Genomic DNA, 16,677 nt, shown 5'->3' on the forward strand with positions numbered 1-16,677 from the left:
TATTTGGGCTCTCTTACTACTTCTGATATTTTCAGATCGTGCCGCAAGCTACAGTAGCTCGGGCAGCGAGGGACCGGAAGAGGGGGTGCTGGTATAAGAGTTATCCCCGTACAGGTGGTGACTTTTATCCAGCAGTGGGAAGATAAGTTCCCAAACGATCTCCCCACTAACTCTGAGGATGGGGGGGGCATCTGGGGGCAGGCAGGATTCGGGTGTCCCTTCCTTCATACACTCTAAGGTTACGTGCACACTGCGGAATGGCGAAGGATAACCCTTTGTGCATTCCGCAGCTGGCACCCACCGGCGGACTGATGCAGGCGCACGTCTCCGCTCGTGTCACACTCCATTCTATGCACGGGCGGATTCCGCTCTCCGTCCAATGTATTCATACGCCATACCGTTATCTCTTATTGGGACGGTATTGGCGGAAAAGACGTGTCTGGGGGGCAGCATACGCTACGCTACCCCCAGATATGTCATTGGAGGATGAGGATGAGGATGAATGGAGGAACGAAGGATCCCCCCATTCATCCTCACTGGCTGTTTCGGTGTCGGAGGCAATAATAACGTATGCGTCCGATACCGAAAACACGCCGGGGGCCACTTTTATATAGGGATTGGTATATGGGGTATGTAGTGGTGTAGTGTCAAACTTTATTCAATGTAGTGTAGTGTGGTGTAATGTAGTGTTTTTTACGTGTTTTTTTATAGTAAGTATAAAAAAAAAACCTACGCCAAAAATGGTGTTGCTGATAAATGCCGCACTTATGTGCGGCACTTATCAGTAGACCGTGGCAGTAGGATATAGAAAAAAACACCCTACGCCAAAAAGGAGGAGTTGCTGATTAGCAGCGCACTTTCAACACTCAGCGGCGATAGGGTGCGGAAAATAGAAAAAAAAAATTTGGAAAAAAAAACAAAACTTTTACTACATTCTGAACATCCCTATAGTGGCTGATACGTGTATTACACTTATCAGCCGCTAGAGGGCAGCAGAGTGCAAGATCCGAAAGAAGACGACGCTGGAGCCAAAAAAATCCGAAAAAAGACGACGCTGGAGCCGAAAAAAGCCAATTGGGACGTCACGGAAGAAGCTGAAGACCCGACAAGAAGAAGAGAACCCGGAAGACGCCGATCAGGACCCCGGGACAGGTGAATAATGTACAAATACCTGCTCTGGACCCCTCAGCTACCTAGCTGAGGGGTCCAGAGCAGGTATTTATTACTTGTGGGAACCGTGAACGCCGTGAACGGCCGGGCCGGTGGTACCGTGATCTCCATTACTTTTTACAGTAATGGCGGTCGTTGCCGTCCTCGGACAGCACCGACCAACATTTTTTTTCGGGTCATCGGGTCACCGATGGCCCGGAAAGGTTCCAAATCCCCCATGCCGACAGGGAGAGATAGCCTGCTATGTATTATAGCAGGCTATCTCCCCCGATCGGGACACGGCCGGCCGCGGCGCCCTCTTAAAGGACCCGCGTACCGGTACGTCATGGGTCCTTAAGTGACAGTGATCCATGACGTACCGGTATGTCATGGGTCCTTAAGAGGTTAAAGGGACTCATTTTTGCTCTTAAAGGGACCCAGGTCGCTCTTAAAGGGACCAAGGTCGCTCTTAAAGGGACCGATTTCATGCTTAAAGGGACCCATTTCGCTCTTAAAGGGACCCAGGTCGCTCTTTAAGGGACCCAGGTCGCTCTTAAAGGGACCCAGGTCGCTCTAGCGACATGGGTCTCTTTAAGAGCGACATGGGTCCCATACCTTTTGGAGGGTCTTGGGCCCCTTTAAGAGCAACATGCGTCCCGTCCGTTTAAGAGCAACTTGGGTCCCGTCCCTTTAAGAGCGACTTGGATCTCTTAAAGAGCTACATGGGACCATTTAAGAGCGACTTGGGTCCCTTCCCTTTAAGAGCGACTTGGATCCCTTCCTTTTAAAAGCAAGTTGGGTCCAGCCCCTTTAAGAGCGACTTGGGTCCCTTTAAGAACGACTTGGGTCCCTTTAAGAACGACTTGGCTCCCGTCCCTTTAAGAGCGACTTGGGTCCTTTTAAGAGCGACTTGCGTTCCTTTAAGGGCGACCTGGGTCCCTTTAAGAGCGATCTGGGTACTTATGATGGTAAGATCATTGCTCGGTTACCATGACAATCTTACTCATGTCAGTGAGACAAAATCGTTAAGGACCTTCCATATATTACATTTTCTGTTGGCCAATAGTGGACATGTGACTGTGGATGGTGTGATACATGCCTGACGAGACCTTAGAGTTCCTATTGGCTGCTATATTTCAGCTATTTGCATATGTGCTGTGATTGGCTGTTAGTGGTTAGAGTGTGGCCATTATTTGCAATGGGCCATTATTTTCTATGGGAAATTCGGGGTCTTTAAACATATATTTCTTAAAAACGACAAATCCGATCGAAAAATAGCTGGAAGAAGAAGAAACGGAAGAAGAAGAAGAAGAATACGGATTACAATATAGTGCTTTTCAAGCACTATAATAAAATGATTAAAGTGTCACTGTGGTTATAACTTTCAAAATCTTAATCAATAGTAGATGTGATATAAAGAAAGTTTGAAACATTGAGCCGTGACTCTCTGTACTGGCCGGAATTCCTGTGTTTAGTCTGTTTTTACAACCAGCACAAGACTAAAAATCTGTCTTCAGGAGACTGAACCTGGATTTCTGGTAAGTTCAGCTTTGTTTTACAACATGATACCAACAAAAAAAATTATAAATGTATGTTGCAAATTTGCTTTATTTCACATCTACTGTTGATTTAGATTTTGAAAATAATAATGACAGGTACATTTTAAGTAGTATATTAAAGCGTAACTGTCATTTCAGGGTCATTTTTTTTAAAACATTAAATATCAACAGAATAAGTGATTTTAAGAAACTCTGTAATAGGTTTTATAAACCAAAAGAGTTTCCTTCTGGACTGAAAAAGCAATCTCCCAGCCTCCCCCCTCACTTCAGAAGAAGCAGGATTTCTGTGTCCATTATGTGGCTATGGAGAGGGGAGGGGCTGTTAGGAGTGACTGAGCACGGAGCAGTCCTGCAAAGCACAACACCCTGCAATCTTCTCTCAGTAAGTTCATAGATAAGCACTGACCTTTCTGACCCCTGAATCCTGCGTTTTAGGTGCCCAGACAGTCTCCAAACAGCTGACCTTCATGTCACCTCTTCCTGCTCCCTCATCTCCCTCAGCCCCACCCCCCTTCATAGGCTTACAATGGAGAGAGCAGAGCCCGTCTTCACTGGCTTCTCTGTAATGAAGATGTGTTTGCCTGATAATGCACAGATAAGAAGTCAGGGGGGGAGGCTGGGAGATTGCTTATTGAGTACAGAAGGAGGCTTTTTTGGCTGATAAAACCTATTACAGAGTTTCTTAAAATCACTTATACTACTGATTTCTGCAATAAAAAAATATGACAGTTACGCTTTAAATGATACAGTATTGCAATAAAAATGCAATGAAAATTCATGTGTTGCAAAGCCTAAGGCCTCATGTCCTTGTCCATGGCTGTTTTTACTATCAAAAACCCTTAGGAACACTTCAGAAAACCATCAATGTTTCCTGACCGTAAGAAAAACCAACAACATACTCACCTACCATCTCCAGCTCTGCGAGAGCATGGGTGGTATCACTTGTGTACCTAAATGCTGGGGAATGGGGGTGCGTACAGATAGAGGGCCAGGAACAGAACTTGCCTGTATACTGATGCTGGCCTGGACTAGCTGTCCGGAATACTGGACAGTTGCTGGATGCACATTTGTAATTGTCCAGAATTCCAGGTGCTCCCTTAGGAAATGTGCATACTACGGAATCCAGGCAGATAACCTGTCGCGGATTCTGTCACTCGCCTGTGCGTATCTCCGTCCGTGCCATTGACTCGATTCTATGCACAGACGGATTCTGCTGTCCACCCAAAGAATGAACAGGTTAATTCTTTGGACGGACAGCAGAATCCGCCTGTGCATAGAATCGAGTCAATGGCACGGGCAGAGATGCGCGTGCGCACATACCCTTAGGGTCTTATGGGGCATCCATGTCAGAATTATGGACAATTATAGTACATGTATATATAGTACATTTAGTACATTTCCAGATTTTATTTTCTGGGTGGGCGTGATCAATTGCGCCCTATGGGTCAGGAAATCTATCCATATTTTGTGATAAGAAATCTGTATAGATTTCCCTGATGTGTGAATTGGGCCTGAGAGTTCTGATGCAAAAATTCTGGTGTATTTGCATAGTAAATCTGGACCACTATTTTGGTCAATATTTGGAACTCATTTTGGTCTTATTTCATCTGAACAGTATTAAAAGTGTCTTGCTATAACTTTCACCTTTTATTCACACGTTGTAACAGTGCGGCTGTATTTGCGGCTGTAATTGTGCGGCGGTATTTTTGGTGGTTCGTGTGTATGCTTGGAAGTATAGGATATGCGGCTGCACAGTGCACACTATGTCTGAATCTACGGCCCTATCGTAAACGGACCCGTAAAAATGAACAAGACCATTGTTTGCGGCTGAACATGCGGCCGAGGATTGACAGGCGGTCCGTACGGAGTACTTCAAAAATAGCCGGCAATGATGCCGAATGCCGATGCCTCTAATAGTTAATATATTAAATTACTAAAACACATTTTCTTTGTAATCAAGACACTTTCGTTGGTCAATAATTTATTTCTAACGAATCCATCATTTTGCAATTAATTATACTGTTAAAAAAAATAGATATATAAATAAATGTATATTTATCTATATATTTATTTTTTGACAGTATATTGAATTGCACAATGATGGATTCGTTAGAATTAAATTATTGACCAACGAAACTGAATTTATTTCCAGGAAAATGTGTTTTATTCATTAAATATTAATTAGTACAGGAAGCTCTATAAGCCGTTAATTCATATTTCCGGCAAAAGAGCATTCTGTACTAATCATCACTTTACTTTAATTAAAACATCAAATGTTCCTTCTAATTATGTTATGACAATAGCATTATTAGAAGAAACATTTAGAATTATATGTGCGCTCAGCTGATTGGCTGATCGGCTCAGCGCACATATAATGAGCCGGTCCGCAGCACAGTGACTTCATTGTGCTGCGGACCAGCGAAGAGGACACATCGGGACATCGGATGGTGAGTATAGAGCTCTCCCCACCCCCTCCCCGGCACTGCACCCCTCCCAGCAAGGAAGGGGGGGTCAGTTAACCCCTTCCTTGCTGGGATGGGTGCAGTCTGACATCAGTCTGGCCCCCAGGGGGTTAAGGGGGATGCAATACATCCTCCCTTAACCCCTTGGGGGTAAGACTGTAAGCAGCGATCTGTAAAGATGTTGCATAGTGTAAGGAGCACAACACCGCTCACAATGATGGGTGTTGTGCTCCTGTTTGTGTGTTTTTTGTGTGTTTCTCCCTTTTTGTTTTTCAGATATCGGTATCCTGGGGATTACGTCGGATTCCATGGACTACGTCGATGACCAGCGGTTGTTCTTAGAATTTTTTTAATAAAATGGTCAATGAGGGGTGTGGGGGTGTTTTTATTTGAATAAAAAAATATTTTAAACTTGTGTCTTGTCTTTATTTCTTTACTTTATAGACTTAGTAGTGGAAGCCTTCTAATAGACGGAATCCATTACTAAGTTGGGGCCTAGTGTTAGCCGGTATAAAATGGCTAACACTAACCCCCCATTATTACCCCAGTACCCAATGCCACCAGGGGTACTGGGAAGAGCCGGGTGCCAGTGGTCCCGTCGCGTCAAAATTGGCGCTCCTGGACCGGGCGGCAGCAGGCTGGTAAGATTTAGGCTGGGGAGGGCCTAAACCAATGGCTCTTCCCACCCTGGTGTTACCAGGCTGCTGTCGTTTGGTTTTTAACCCGGCTGGTTATAAAAATAGGGGGGACCCTATGCGTTTTTTTTAATTATTTATTTATTTAAAAAAAAAACGCATAGGGTCCCCCCTATTTTTATAACCAGCCGGGTTAAAAACCAAACGACAGCAGCCTGGTAACACCAGGGTGGGAAGAGCCATTGGTTTAGGCCCTCCCCAGCCTAAATCTTACCAGCCTGCTGCCGCCCGGTCCAGGAGCGCCAATTTTGACGCGACGGGACCACTGGCACCCGGCTCTTCCCAGTACCCCTGGTGGCATTGGGTACTGGGGTAATAATGGGGGGTTAGTGTTAGCCATTTTATACCGGCTAACACTAAGCCCCAACTTAGTAATGGATTCCGTCTATTAGACGGCTTCCACTACTAAGTCTATAAAGTAAAGAAATAAAGACAAGACACAAGTTTAAAATATTTTTTTATTCAAATAAAAACACCCCCACACCCCTCATTGACCATTTTATTAAAAAAATTCTAAGAACAACCGCTGGTCATCGACGTAGTCCATGGAATCCGACGTAATCCCCAGGATACCGATATCTGAAAAACAAAAAGGGAGAAACACACAAAAAACACACAAACAGGAGCACAACACCCATCATTGTGAGCGGTGTTGTGCTCCTTACACTATGCAACATCTTTACAGATCGCTGCTTACAGTCTGACCCCCAAGGGGTTAAGGGAGGATGTATTGCATCCCCCTTAACCCCCTGGGGGCCAGACTGATGTCAGACTGCACCCATCCCAGCAAGGAAGGGGTTAACTGACCCCCCTTCCTTGCTGGGAGGGGTGCAGTGTCGGGGAGGGGGTGGGGAGAGCTCTATACTCACCATCCGATGTCCCGATGTGTCCTCTTCGCTGGTCCGCAGCACAATGAAGTCACTGTGCTGCGGACCGGCTTATTATATGTGCGCTCAGCCGAACAGCCAATCAGCTGAGCGCACATATAATTCTAAATGTTTCTTCTAATAATGCTATTGTCACAACATAATTAGAAGAAACATTTGATGTTTTCATTAAAGTAAAGTGATGATTAGTACAGAATGCTCTATTGCCGGGAATATGAATTACCGGCTTATAGAGCTTCCTGTACTAATTAATATTTAATTAATAAAACACATTTTCGTGGAAATAAATTCAGTTTCTTTGTTCAATAATTTAATTCTAACGAATCCATCATTGTGCAATTAAATATACTGTCAAAAAATAAATATATATATAAATATACATTTATTTATATATATATTTATTTTAACAGTATATTTAATTGCAAAATGATGGAATCGTTTACATTTAATTATTGAACAATAAAAGGGACTTTATTAGACAGAAAATGTGTTTTATTAATTCAATATATTAACCATGAGAGACATCGGCATTAGTGCAGAGGATCGCAAACCCCGGTAATAGCAATTCATGTAAACTGTGTTCCCTGCTTTCCCAGATGCATCCAGAGGTGTTTCCATCACTTTCTTAACATTTTATTTCTTATTTTTAGTTGAACCAGATTTCCAAGTAAATGACCGTATGTTTTGAGCCGCATGTCTATTTTTTCCCACGGCCGGAGTTTCACCCGCACATTTACAGCCGCATAAAAAAAACAGCCGCACAGTTACAGCGTGTGAACCCAGCCTCAAAATGTAAATCAGCAGGGGATGTAAAATAAAGTATGTTAGCAAGTTACATCCATTATTTTTTTTTTTTTTAGTTATCACGCTTTAAAACAAATCTATGCTTACTTGTATCCAGGTCCAGTCCTGGATCAAAGTAAGTATGGCTTTGTGTTAAAGGACAAGTGCCATGAAAAACTTTTTCCCAGTAATTGAAGCACATTACAAAGTTATATAACTCTATAATGTGCTTCAATCACCTATCTGCCTCCCTTCCCTGTCTTTTCCCCCCTCCACCTCCCAGCAGGAAGTGTCCTGACTCACACAGACCTGATTACTGTCGTCACCGTCACCAGGCAGCTCCTTCTTGTGAGGATGAGTCATCAGCAGGAGGGCTGGTCTAGGTCCTGTTACATCAGCCTCCCCCTCCCCTCCTTGTCAGGTGACTCTGCTTGCTCAGTTTATCTTCTCTAGTGACATGACTCCCTCACTGAGTCCACGGCAGCAGGAGAGAGGGTATGAGGGGAGGGGGGAGCTGCCTATGTGCTGGAGTCAGTCTGAGGGAAGATAAGCAAGTGAGATGTGACAAGTGATGGCTTGCAGTTGTTCAGCCAATGGGAGCTGAGCAAGCCTGTCACCTGACAAGGCAGGGGAGGGGGGAGGCTAGTGTAACAGGAGAAGGAGCTGAGAGAAGAGCTTGGTAACGGTGACGACAGTAATCAGGTCAGTGTGAGTCAGGACACTTCCTGGTGGGGGGTGGAGGGGGGAAAAGACAGGGGAGGGAGGCAGATAGGTGATTGAAGCACATTACAGAGTTATATAACTTTGTAATGTGCTTCAATTACTGGAAAAAAGTTTTTCATGGCACTTGTCCTTTAAATCATGATAACAAAATAAAAAAATAACAAATGTAAATTGGAAACATGATTTATTTTAGATTTTTAAAGGTATAACAACCCCATTCCCCTCCTTCCATATCTTTCCGAAACATCAGGAGTAGAACCAAGAAACATTATAAGAAAAATATCTGCTTATTCTTTTTTTTGACCAACTTTTTTTTTTTTTACGGGCCTTTCTCAAGGATGAGAAAGGCCTGTTCTTTCACTGTCGGGCCAAAACGCATTGCACTGAATAAAACACCTTATGGTAAAGAAATGCATCTACGTGTTACTTTATCCGGTACACTTTCACGCCAACAATCTGGTTACTCTGAGCACCAGCACCGGTCAAAAAGGAGATCTTCTTGGTCCTCTGGTCCGTCTTGGATCATCACCTCTTATTCCACACACCAATTCATTGGTGCTCCTATCCTGGCTGCGGTGACACCATCCTCAAATGCTTCATAGAGTTGTGCCTAAATCGTGGCACAACTCGGTCAGGTGAGTGAGCTTCATTGCATAGAACTCACCTACATGTTATCCGGTTAATGCACTAGGAAACGCGCGCTTCTCTGTTTCTTTTGGAAACATTGAAATTGGAGGGAAAAAAAATTTTGTGAATAAGCCCTAAAAAATTTTTTTTACTCCTGCTGTAAATTAGAAGACAATATGAAGTCACCTTGGTGTTTTGTGAATAGTATGAATGCACTTGGACTTTTTATATCCCACATGTTAGGCAATGGGAAATTGTAGGGGCAAGTCATTCATTTTGAATAGACATACTAGCTAAAATAAGCTAAGTGAGGCTTATTGTTTAGTTTGTGACATTGCATATTTTTCTCAATATATCTTATTGGATTTAAAGTGACACTGTCACCCCCTATTTGCATTTTGACTGCTCTCCACAGGTGTAAAGGGTAAATGTTACAACTTTCATTACTTATTTTATATCACACCTCATGGTGCTTGTTCTGGTAAAAAGTCGTTTTTATCACCTGTGAATTAGTATATGTGGGCGGGGCCTCGAGGCCTATGTGCCACATCACTCCGTCCCTAGCACCACATAGCCCCGCCCCATCCGTGACATCATTACCGCATAGGTCCCGACCCCTCAGCGGCCATTGGTGTGGGACAATCTAGGGGGGTGGGGTCTAGAGCTTTAGGCTGGCCCTGCCAATGGCTGCTGAGGGGGCGGGGCCTATGCAGTGATAACGTCATGGATGGGGCAGGGCTAAGTGGCCCTAGGAGGGGAGCGATGTGGCACATAGGCCGTGGGGCACCGCCCACATATACCAATCCACAGGTGATAAAAACGACTTTTTACCAGAACAAGCACCATGTGGTATAATATAAAATAAGTAATGAAAGCTTCAACATTTACCCTTTCCACCTGTGGAGAGCAGTCAAAATGCAAAAGGGGGTGACACTGTCTCTTTAAAACATTTAAGCATAGGAGAATCTCCATATAAATAATACCTATTTTGTCCTCTTAAAGGGGTTATCCAGTGCTACAAAAACATGGCCACTTTTCCCCCTCTCTTGTCTCCAAATCAGGTGTGGTTTGCACCATTTACTTCAATGGTACTGAGTTTGAAACCCCACCCAATCTGAAGACAAGAGAGGAGGGAAAAGTGGCCATGTTTTTGTAGCGCTGAATAACCCCTTTAATATGTGTCCCAAATCCTTTTTGCTTAAAGGGGTTGTCCGGCGATAAAAAATTATTCACAGAATAACACACATTACAAAGTTATACAACTTTGTAATGTATGTTATGTCTGTGAATGGCCCCCTTCCCCGTGTTTCCCCCCACCCACGCTAGAACCGGAAGTGTGGTGCATTATACTCACCGCATCTCGTGTCGTCCACGGTCTCCGATCGTCAGCAGTGACGTCTTCTTCGGGAGGCCTCCCGAAGAAGACGTCACTGCTGAGGATCGGAGACCGTGGTCGGCACGTGACAGGTAATGTATAGCGCACCACACTTCCGGGTACACGGGTGGGGGTGGTGGGACACGGGGAAGGGGGCCATTCACAGACATAACATACATTACAAAGTTGTATAACTTTGTAATGTGTGTTATTCTGTGAATAATTTTTTATCGCCGGACAACCCCTTTAAAGGGGTTGCCCAGCATAAACTACTGATTTATGTTGTTGCAAGGGCTGTTGGGGACATAATAGTGCCATATACTTACATGTCCCGCTACGTGGCATCTGCCGGTTCCCGGGTTGCCCACTGTCTCCTGATTTCTGCGCTGTCATCGTTTTCACAACACCTGCTAATCTGCTGTTCCCACAGGAAATGGCGGCTCAGCATAGTACATAGTACAGAGCTGTCTATACTAAGCGACCATTTTCTGTGGGAGCAGTTTACTAAGATGGAATATTTTACATATGATGATATTCAGTTTAACGATGTGTACCCTAAGAGGTAAACTTTTTTAATTCTTGGAATTGTTACCTTTATTGTTTTTTAAATCAACTTGTAAAAGTTCCAGTCCTACACAAGCATCAAGCAGCACCTCCATTCTATCTACATTGGTACTCAAGCGAGAAGCAATTGTTGCTGCTGACATTGGTTCCTGTACTTCATGTAGTAGATCGAAAACTCCCAGCTCACATGCTGCAAACATAGTCTACAAGGGAAGAAGAGACAAACTACTTTAGAACCTGTACCACCTGTTAGTACTAGAATTAGGTTACAGTTATATGCATATGTATGTATTTACTGTATTTGATATTACTGCATTTTGATTGCCTAATATATTATAATGTGCAAATATTTAAGGATCTTACTTCCAAAACCACACCTCTGTAGCAGAGTTTGGCTGTTCCTTACCCATTTTTAAGCCCCCCTACACAGCTGTTTCTTTTTTATAGGTTCAATTTGTTTTAACTTAAAAATGAAAATGATTATTAATGATTATTATTATTATCACTTCTAATATATTTGGTGTATCATGACACTTGACTATCATTTTACATAATCCCTGTTGTGCGAGTATACCTACAGGAATTTATGCTGTTTCATAGGAAGGAGTTGATTATACTTAATATTGTACTGATTCAGAAATCTCTTCTATACATTCACTTTGTATTTTGTTAATTGATAAAAATAACAGCTAAATGTTCTGCAAATTTTTTTCTCATAGTACTGCTTTTCCATTTTGCTTTATAGTAGTTTGTGTTCTAGTCTTTATAGTAGTTTGTGTTATACTGCTTTGGTGTTTGCCCTTCTTGTGTCACATTTTGCAACTGTATTGTGATAGTTATAAGAAATTATACACATATTTTGTTGTTTCCCACTTTATGGTTTTAGTAACTGTGTCTGTGCAATTTAAAGTATCAAAATAAAGCTATTTAAATATGGGATTATGGTCTATTTCGTTTAGTATAAATATAACACATAAGTTAACCATAGTAGAAGAAAGAAACACTGACACTACTCACATGGAATGTATTCAACAGTCTCTCTTTAAAGCGTATGTACCATCAGGTATATTTGCTTTTTGCCCATGGATAGAACGGTCGTGGCACGGAGTAGTCTTTTTTTTGAACCGCAGCCCGGATTCCATGAACAGTGCTGTTCTATTCACAGGCACCGGCTGGGGGTGAAGCAGTGGAGGTGGGCCAGCCCACCCCCAGTGGGAGGAAAGCCCCGATCCTCTATGACACGGCTCCATTAGAATCAATGGAGTCGCATCATAGAGGGGTTGGGTTTTCCTCCCACTGGGGGTAGGCCAGCCACTAGGGATGGTCCGAACCGAGTTCGGTTCGGGTTTGTACGAACCCGAACTCTCAGAAATGATTCCCGCTGTCTGCCCGCTCCGTGGAGAGGGTGGATAAAGCGGGAGGACCGCCTGGAAAACTGGAATACAGCCATAGTCATAGGCTGTATCCCAGTTTTCCAGGCGGTCCTCCCGCTGTATCCACCCGCTGCACGGAGAGGGCAGAAAGCGGAAATCTGATGCCGAGCGTTCGGGTTCATACGAACCCGAACCTTGGCAGTTTCGGACCATCCCTACCAGCCACCTCCAGTGCTTGACATCGGCCGCTGCCTGTGAATAGAACAGTGCCGTACATTCGCTTTAACCCTTTCTGATCCCCCTTTGACGGTGCTCAATGGTTAAATAGTAGCAACAGTATATCCAGTATATTCACAAGTAGAAAGGACAACCACGGCACTTCATCCTTAATAAAATTATGCTCCATTATTTTAACACATATACGGCTTGAGGACATGGACCTGGTGCCAGTTTTTGGAGAAAAACTATTTTTGTGATGCAGCAATAAAATTAGTTTTTTTCAAAATAAGGGCAGTGGAAGAAAGGCTGACCCCCCGAACTGGACACGGCATGAGGACTTTGACAATGCGGTACTGGTAGTTAGGGAGTGGCTACATGCATGTACAGTTTCGCTTTAAAGGGGTAGTGCACCAAAAAAAATTTCTTTCAAATCAACTGCTGCCATGAAGTGCCAGAGATTTGTAATTTACTTCTATTAAAAAATCTCAAGCCTTCCAGTACTTATCAGCTGTTGTATGCCCATCAGAAAGTGGTATTATTTCCAGTCTGGAGAGCAGGAGAGGTTTTCTATGGGGATTTGCTCCTTCTCTGGACAGTTCCTGACATGGACAGAGGAGGCAACAGAGAGCACTGTGTCAGACAGGAAAGAACACACTTCCTGCTGGACACACAGCAGCTGATAAGTACTGGAAGGCTTGAGATTTTTTAATAGAAGTAAATTACAAATCTCTGGCACTTCATGGCAGCAGTTGATTTGAAAGAAAACATTTTTTTTGTGCACTACCCCTTTAAGCTATTGTTGCAACATCTAAAAACTTGATTCATGGCAAGCCTTATGGACATGACCACAACAGACTGGAACCCTATTCACTATAGTGGAAAAGTTTTTTAGTCTGTGCTCTTTGACCTATGCAGAGGTAATGAAGAAAAGATGAAGAGGCTGAGCTCTGACCAGTACTTATTTTGAGAGTTTTTATTTTGTTAAAAAATAATATAAAATAAGTGCTGTGAGAACTTGACTGGAGAACAATACAATTTCCTAATGTGTAAATGCATCAGTAGTTTAAATTACTTGTCCATATTAATAGTGGCTGAAAACCTATGCATTATATTTATACTAAAAGAAATAGGTCAAAATACCATAGCTACAAAGCTTTATTTAGATACTTTAAAATGCACAGACACTGTTACTGAAAAGATGAGGAGGAATGCAACAATATACCTGGAGATGAGAGGGGAAAGAGCAGTGTCGGACTGGCTCACCAGAGTACCGGAGGATCCTCCGGTGGACCCCCAGCTTTAGAAGCTACACAAACACTTACTGTCATGTCGTTTCTCACTGGTTCTTTACTGGTGGGCACCCAGTATCATAGCCTCTGGTGGGCCCCAGATACCCCAGCCCAACACTGGGAAAGAGCATATAAATTCTCATGTATAACTCCTTATAATAACTCACAAAAAAGTTGCAAAAAGGGCCAGAAAAAGGGCAAACACCAAAACAGAAGAACAAAAACTGATATAAACCCAAATAGTAAACAATACTGTTGCAAAAGTTTTTGGCAGATCTGTGTCAGAAAATTATTAGGTAAGAACATCTTCTGCCTTTGAAAGAGCATCAATTGTTATATTATGTGGGGTTACGTTAAATTATTGTCAGGGGGCATGATATTAAACAGGTGATAATGATCAGCATTTTTATACGTAGGTTGAAATAAATTCACAAATGAGTAAGGAACAGCCAAACTCTGTTACACAGGTGAGGTTGTGGAAGATAGTTTCATGTCAAAGGTCATGGCAAAACTGAACAGAGCAACAAAATGATATAAACACTGGTGCCGCCTTTCAATATAATCCTGCCTGTAATATTTAGGATGAAACTGCTGTAAAGTGATCCTAACAGAACTTGATATTTCAGCTCATTAAGAGTTCTATTGACCAGAAGGAAATGTGCAAGAATTATTTTATATTTAGATTTAAGAGAAAAAAAAATCACAAAAATGTTTTGAAAATATGTTATACGTAAAAACTTGATTTAAAGAATAGGCCATTTTCTGATTACACGTTTCCTTTAAATCTTTCATGTTGCTGATCTGTACATTTGACACAGCAGATATGAAAGGGAGTATGGAGCAGGCTCAGGAGTAGGATGGAGCTGAGCCTGCTCTGCTCTATACACAGCGGGTGTCAGTTGTAATCTTCCAATTGTGTTAGATATAAGCTATTTTTTTTTTATTACAATAACAAAACAGAATAAAAACAGCTACTTTATTTGGTGTTGACAACCGCAATCTGGTGTTCTTCCCGCAATGTAATACATTACTGGTTGGCATTATATATATATATATATATATATATATATATATATATATATATATTTTAACTCCATACACTGGGGCAGGTAATTAGTTAATTATTATTAAAAAAAAAAAACATTCATTTAGACATGTGAGGAGATATTTTAATTTCTTACACTTAACACATCGATAATAGCTGATGCTGTATGGGGTCAATATTAGTACATGGACGTCAGAATTCTCTGATGGGACCAGACCTAGAGCGGCATTCACAGGAACAGACCAGACCTGCAGAATCTGGCTCGGTCTGGGCAAATGCTGGGCCCCCTAGCTCCTGGTTGTTCAGCCTAGCCCTTTTAATTTCAGTGCTCCTAATAAAGGGCTTATGTTAAATGCGGTGCTCCAATTGAGAGAGTAAAGGGCCATTGGCTTCCCGCCATGTCAGTCACTCCTGATTGACATCACTTGAGTGTTTTCAGCGAGGGGAGGAAGATGAGATTCTGGAGACTGCACCTCTGGCTCTAATACCTGACTTTATTCCTTTACATTTATACTTGATGCTGGCACCTGACTACTCAGTTATAAGGGTCCTCTACAGGTTTTCATTTTTTTATTTAGTTTTCTACATACAGTTTTTGCTAACATATACGGGAAATTTATTTAACTGTTGTAAAGTCTAATTGTCTCAGTTGCCCCCAGCAACTAATCAGATACCACCTTTCATTTCTCACGGATTCTTTGAAAAATTAAAGGTGGAATCTGATTGGTTGCTAGGGGCAACTAAGTCAATTCTACTTTACACCAGTTGGATAAATCTCCCCCATAGAGTTTTTGATTGACTAACAGATTAGCCTCTCATAGGATACTTCATCTCTGGCTGAATACAGACTCTTTTACACAACTGGAAGGGAAGGGTCATTTTATTGTAGCACAGGCACATGTTCCATTGGCCAGAATTACCAAAATCAGGGTCTAGGTCAGAGTCAGGAATCAGAGTTAAGGGCCAAGCAATAAAGTAAGGTGTCAGGTGAGTAACTAATCTCTCACGTTAACTTTTGACTTAGATAACTTAGATAATAGATATGTGATGTATCCTAATATGTGCACTGTAATGCTGTGTCTTCAGGTTATATAATTATTTGGGGGGGGGGGATTTATCAAACTGGTGTAAAGAAGAACTAGCTCAGTTGCCCTTAGCAACCAATCAGATTCCACCTTTCATTCCTCACTGATTCCTTGAAAAATGAAAGGTGTAATCTGATTGGTTGCTAGGGACAACTGGGCCAATTCTACTTTACACCATGTATGATAAATTTCCCCCATACTGTTATTCTTCACTAAGCATAGCCCATATAATTTAGCTAAGCAAGACACACATGAATTATTTTCCTGTTTATACTATGAAGCAAAGGCCACGGAATATATATATAAAAAAAAAACTCACAATTTAGAGTGTCCACAGACAAATGCTTAAAATGGTTTGTGCTCAATGAAATTGAATTTAAATTTGTAAAAATGATATATCTTACCTTTGAGATTATAAATCCATCCATATAGTCGAGAAATTTATGTGGATACCTAAGTTTTTTCAAGAAAGACATGTTGAATGCTATAGCAGTCAGCCTTTATGTGCTGCTTTCCAGATGAGATGTGCTATTGCAGAGAAGGCTCAGACAATCGATTCTTCATCTGACCTTCAGTATTTGTAGGGAATTCCATTAGAATGTTTAGGAGGAGTTTCACAGTCACTGGTTTTAGAAAAAATGCCTATGCAATATTTTTTCAACCAAAGCCAGGAGGGAATCATTTCTTTTTTCTCATTGGAACTTTCATTAACGACATTGGGGATAAAAAAAAAAAAGAGAGATATAAAAGGGATATATAAAAGAGGGAAGGGGGGTACTGAGAGAAAAGAATTGAGAAATGTGGATGACATATAATACATGGATTAAAAGCATAACAAAACA

The 16,677-nt window shown here is 42.1% G+C and overlaps 1 protein-coding gene across 1 annotated transcript in view; it reads right to left on the reverse strand.

Moving 5' to 3' along the window:
- Nucleotides 1–16,311, reverse strand: part of LOC138767165 (acetylserotonin O-methyltransferase-like) — a 51,048-nt gene extending 34,737 nt beyond the window's left edge. The window contains exons 1-2 of the mRNA XM_069944473.1: nucleotides 16,240–16,311; nucleotides 10,853–11,027 (exon numbers count right to left, since the gene is read on the reverse strand). Of these exons, the coding sequence (XP_069800574.1) occupies nucleotides 10,853–11,027; nucleotides 16,240–16,311 (247 nt within the window). The remainder of the gene's footprint in view (nucleotides 1–10,852; nucleotides 11,028–16,239) is intronic.
- Nucleotides 16,312–16,677: the final 366 nt, after the last annotated feature.

The sequence above is a fragment of the Dendropsophus ebraccatus genome, chromosome 11 (assembly GCF_027789765.1).
Source record: "Dendropsophus ebraccatus isolate aDenEbr1 chromosome 11, aDenEbr1.pat, whole genome shotgun sequence".
NCBI lineage: Eukaryota > Metazoa > Chordata > Amphibia > Anura > Hylidae > Dendropsophus > Dendropsophus ebraccatus.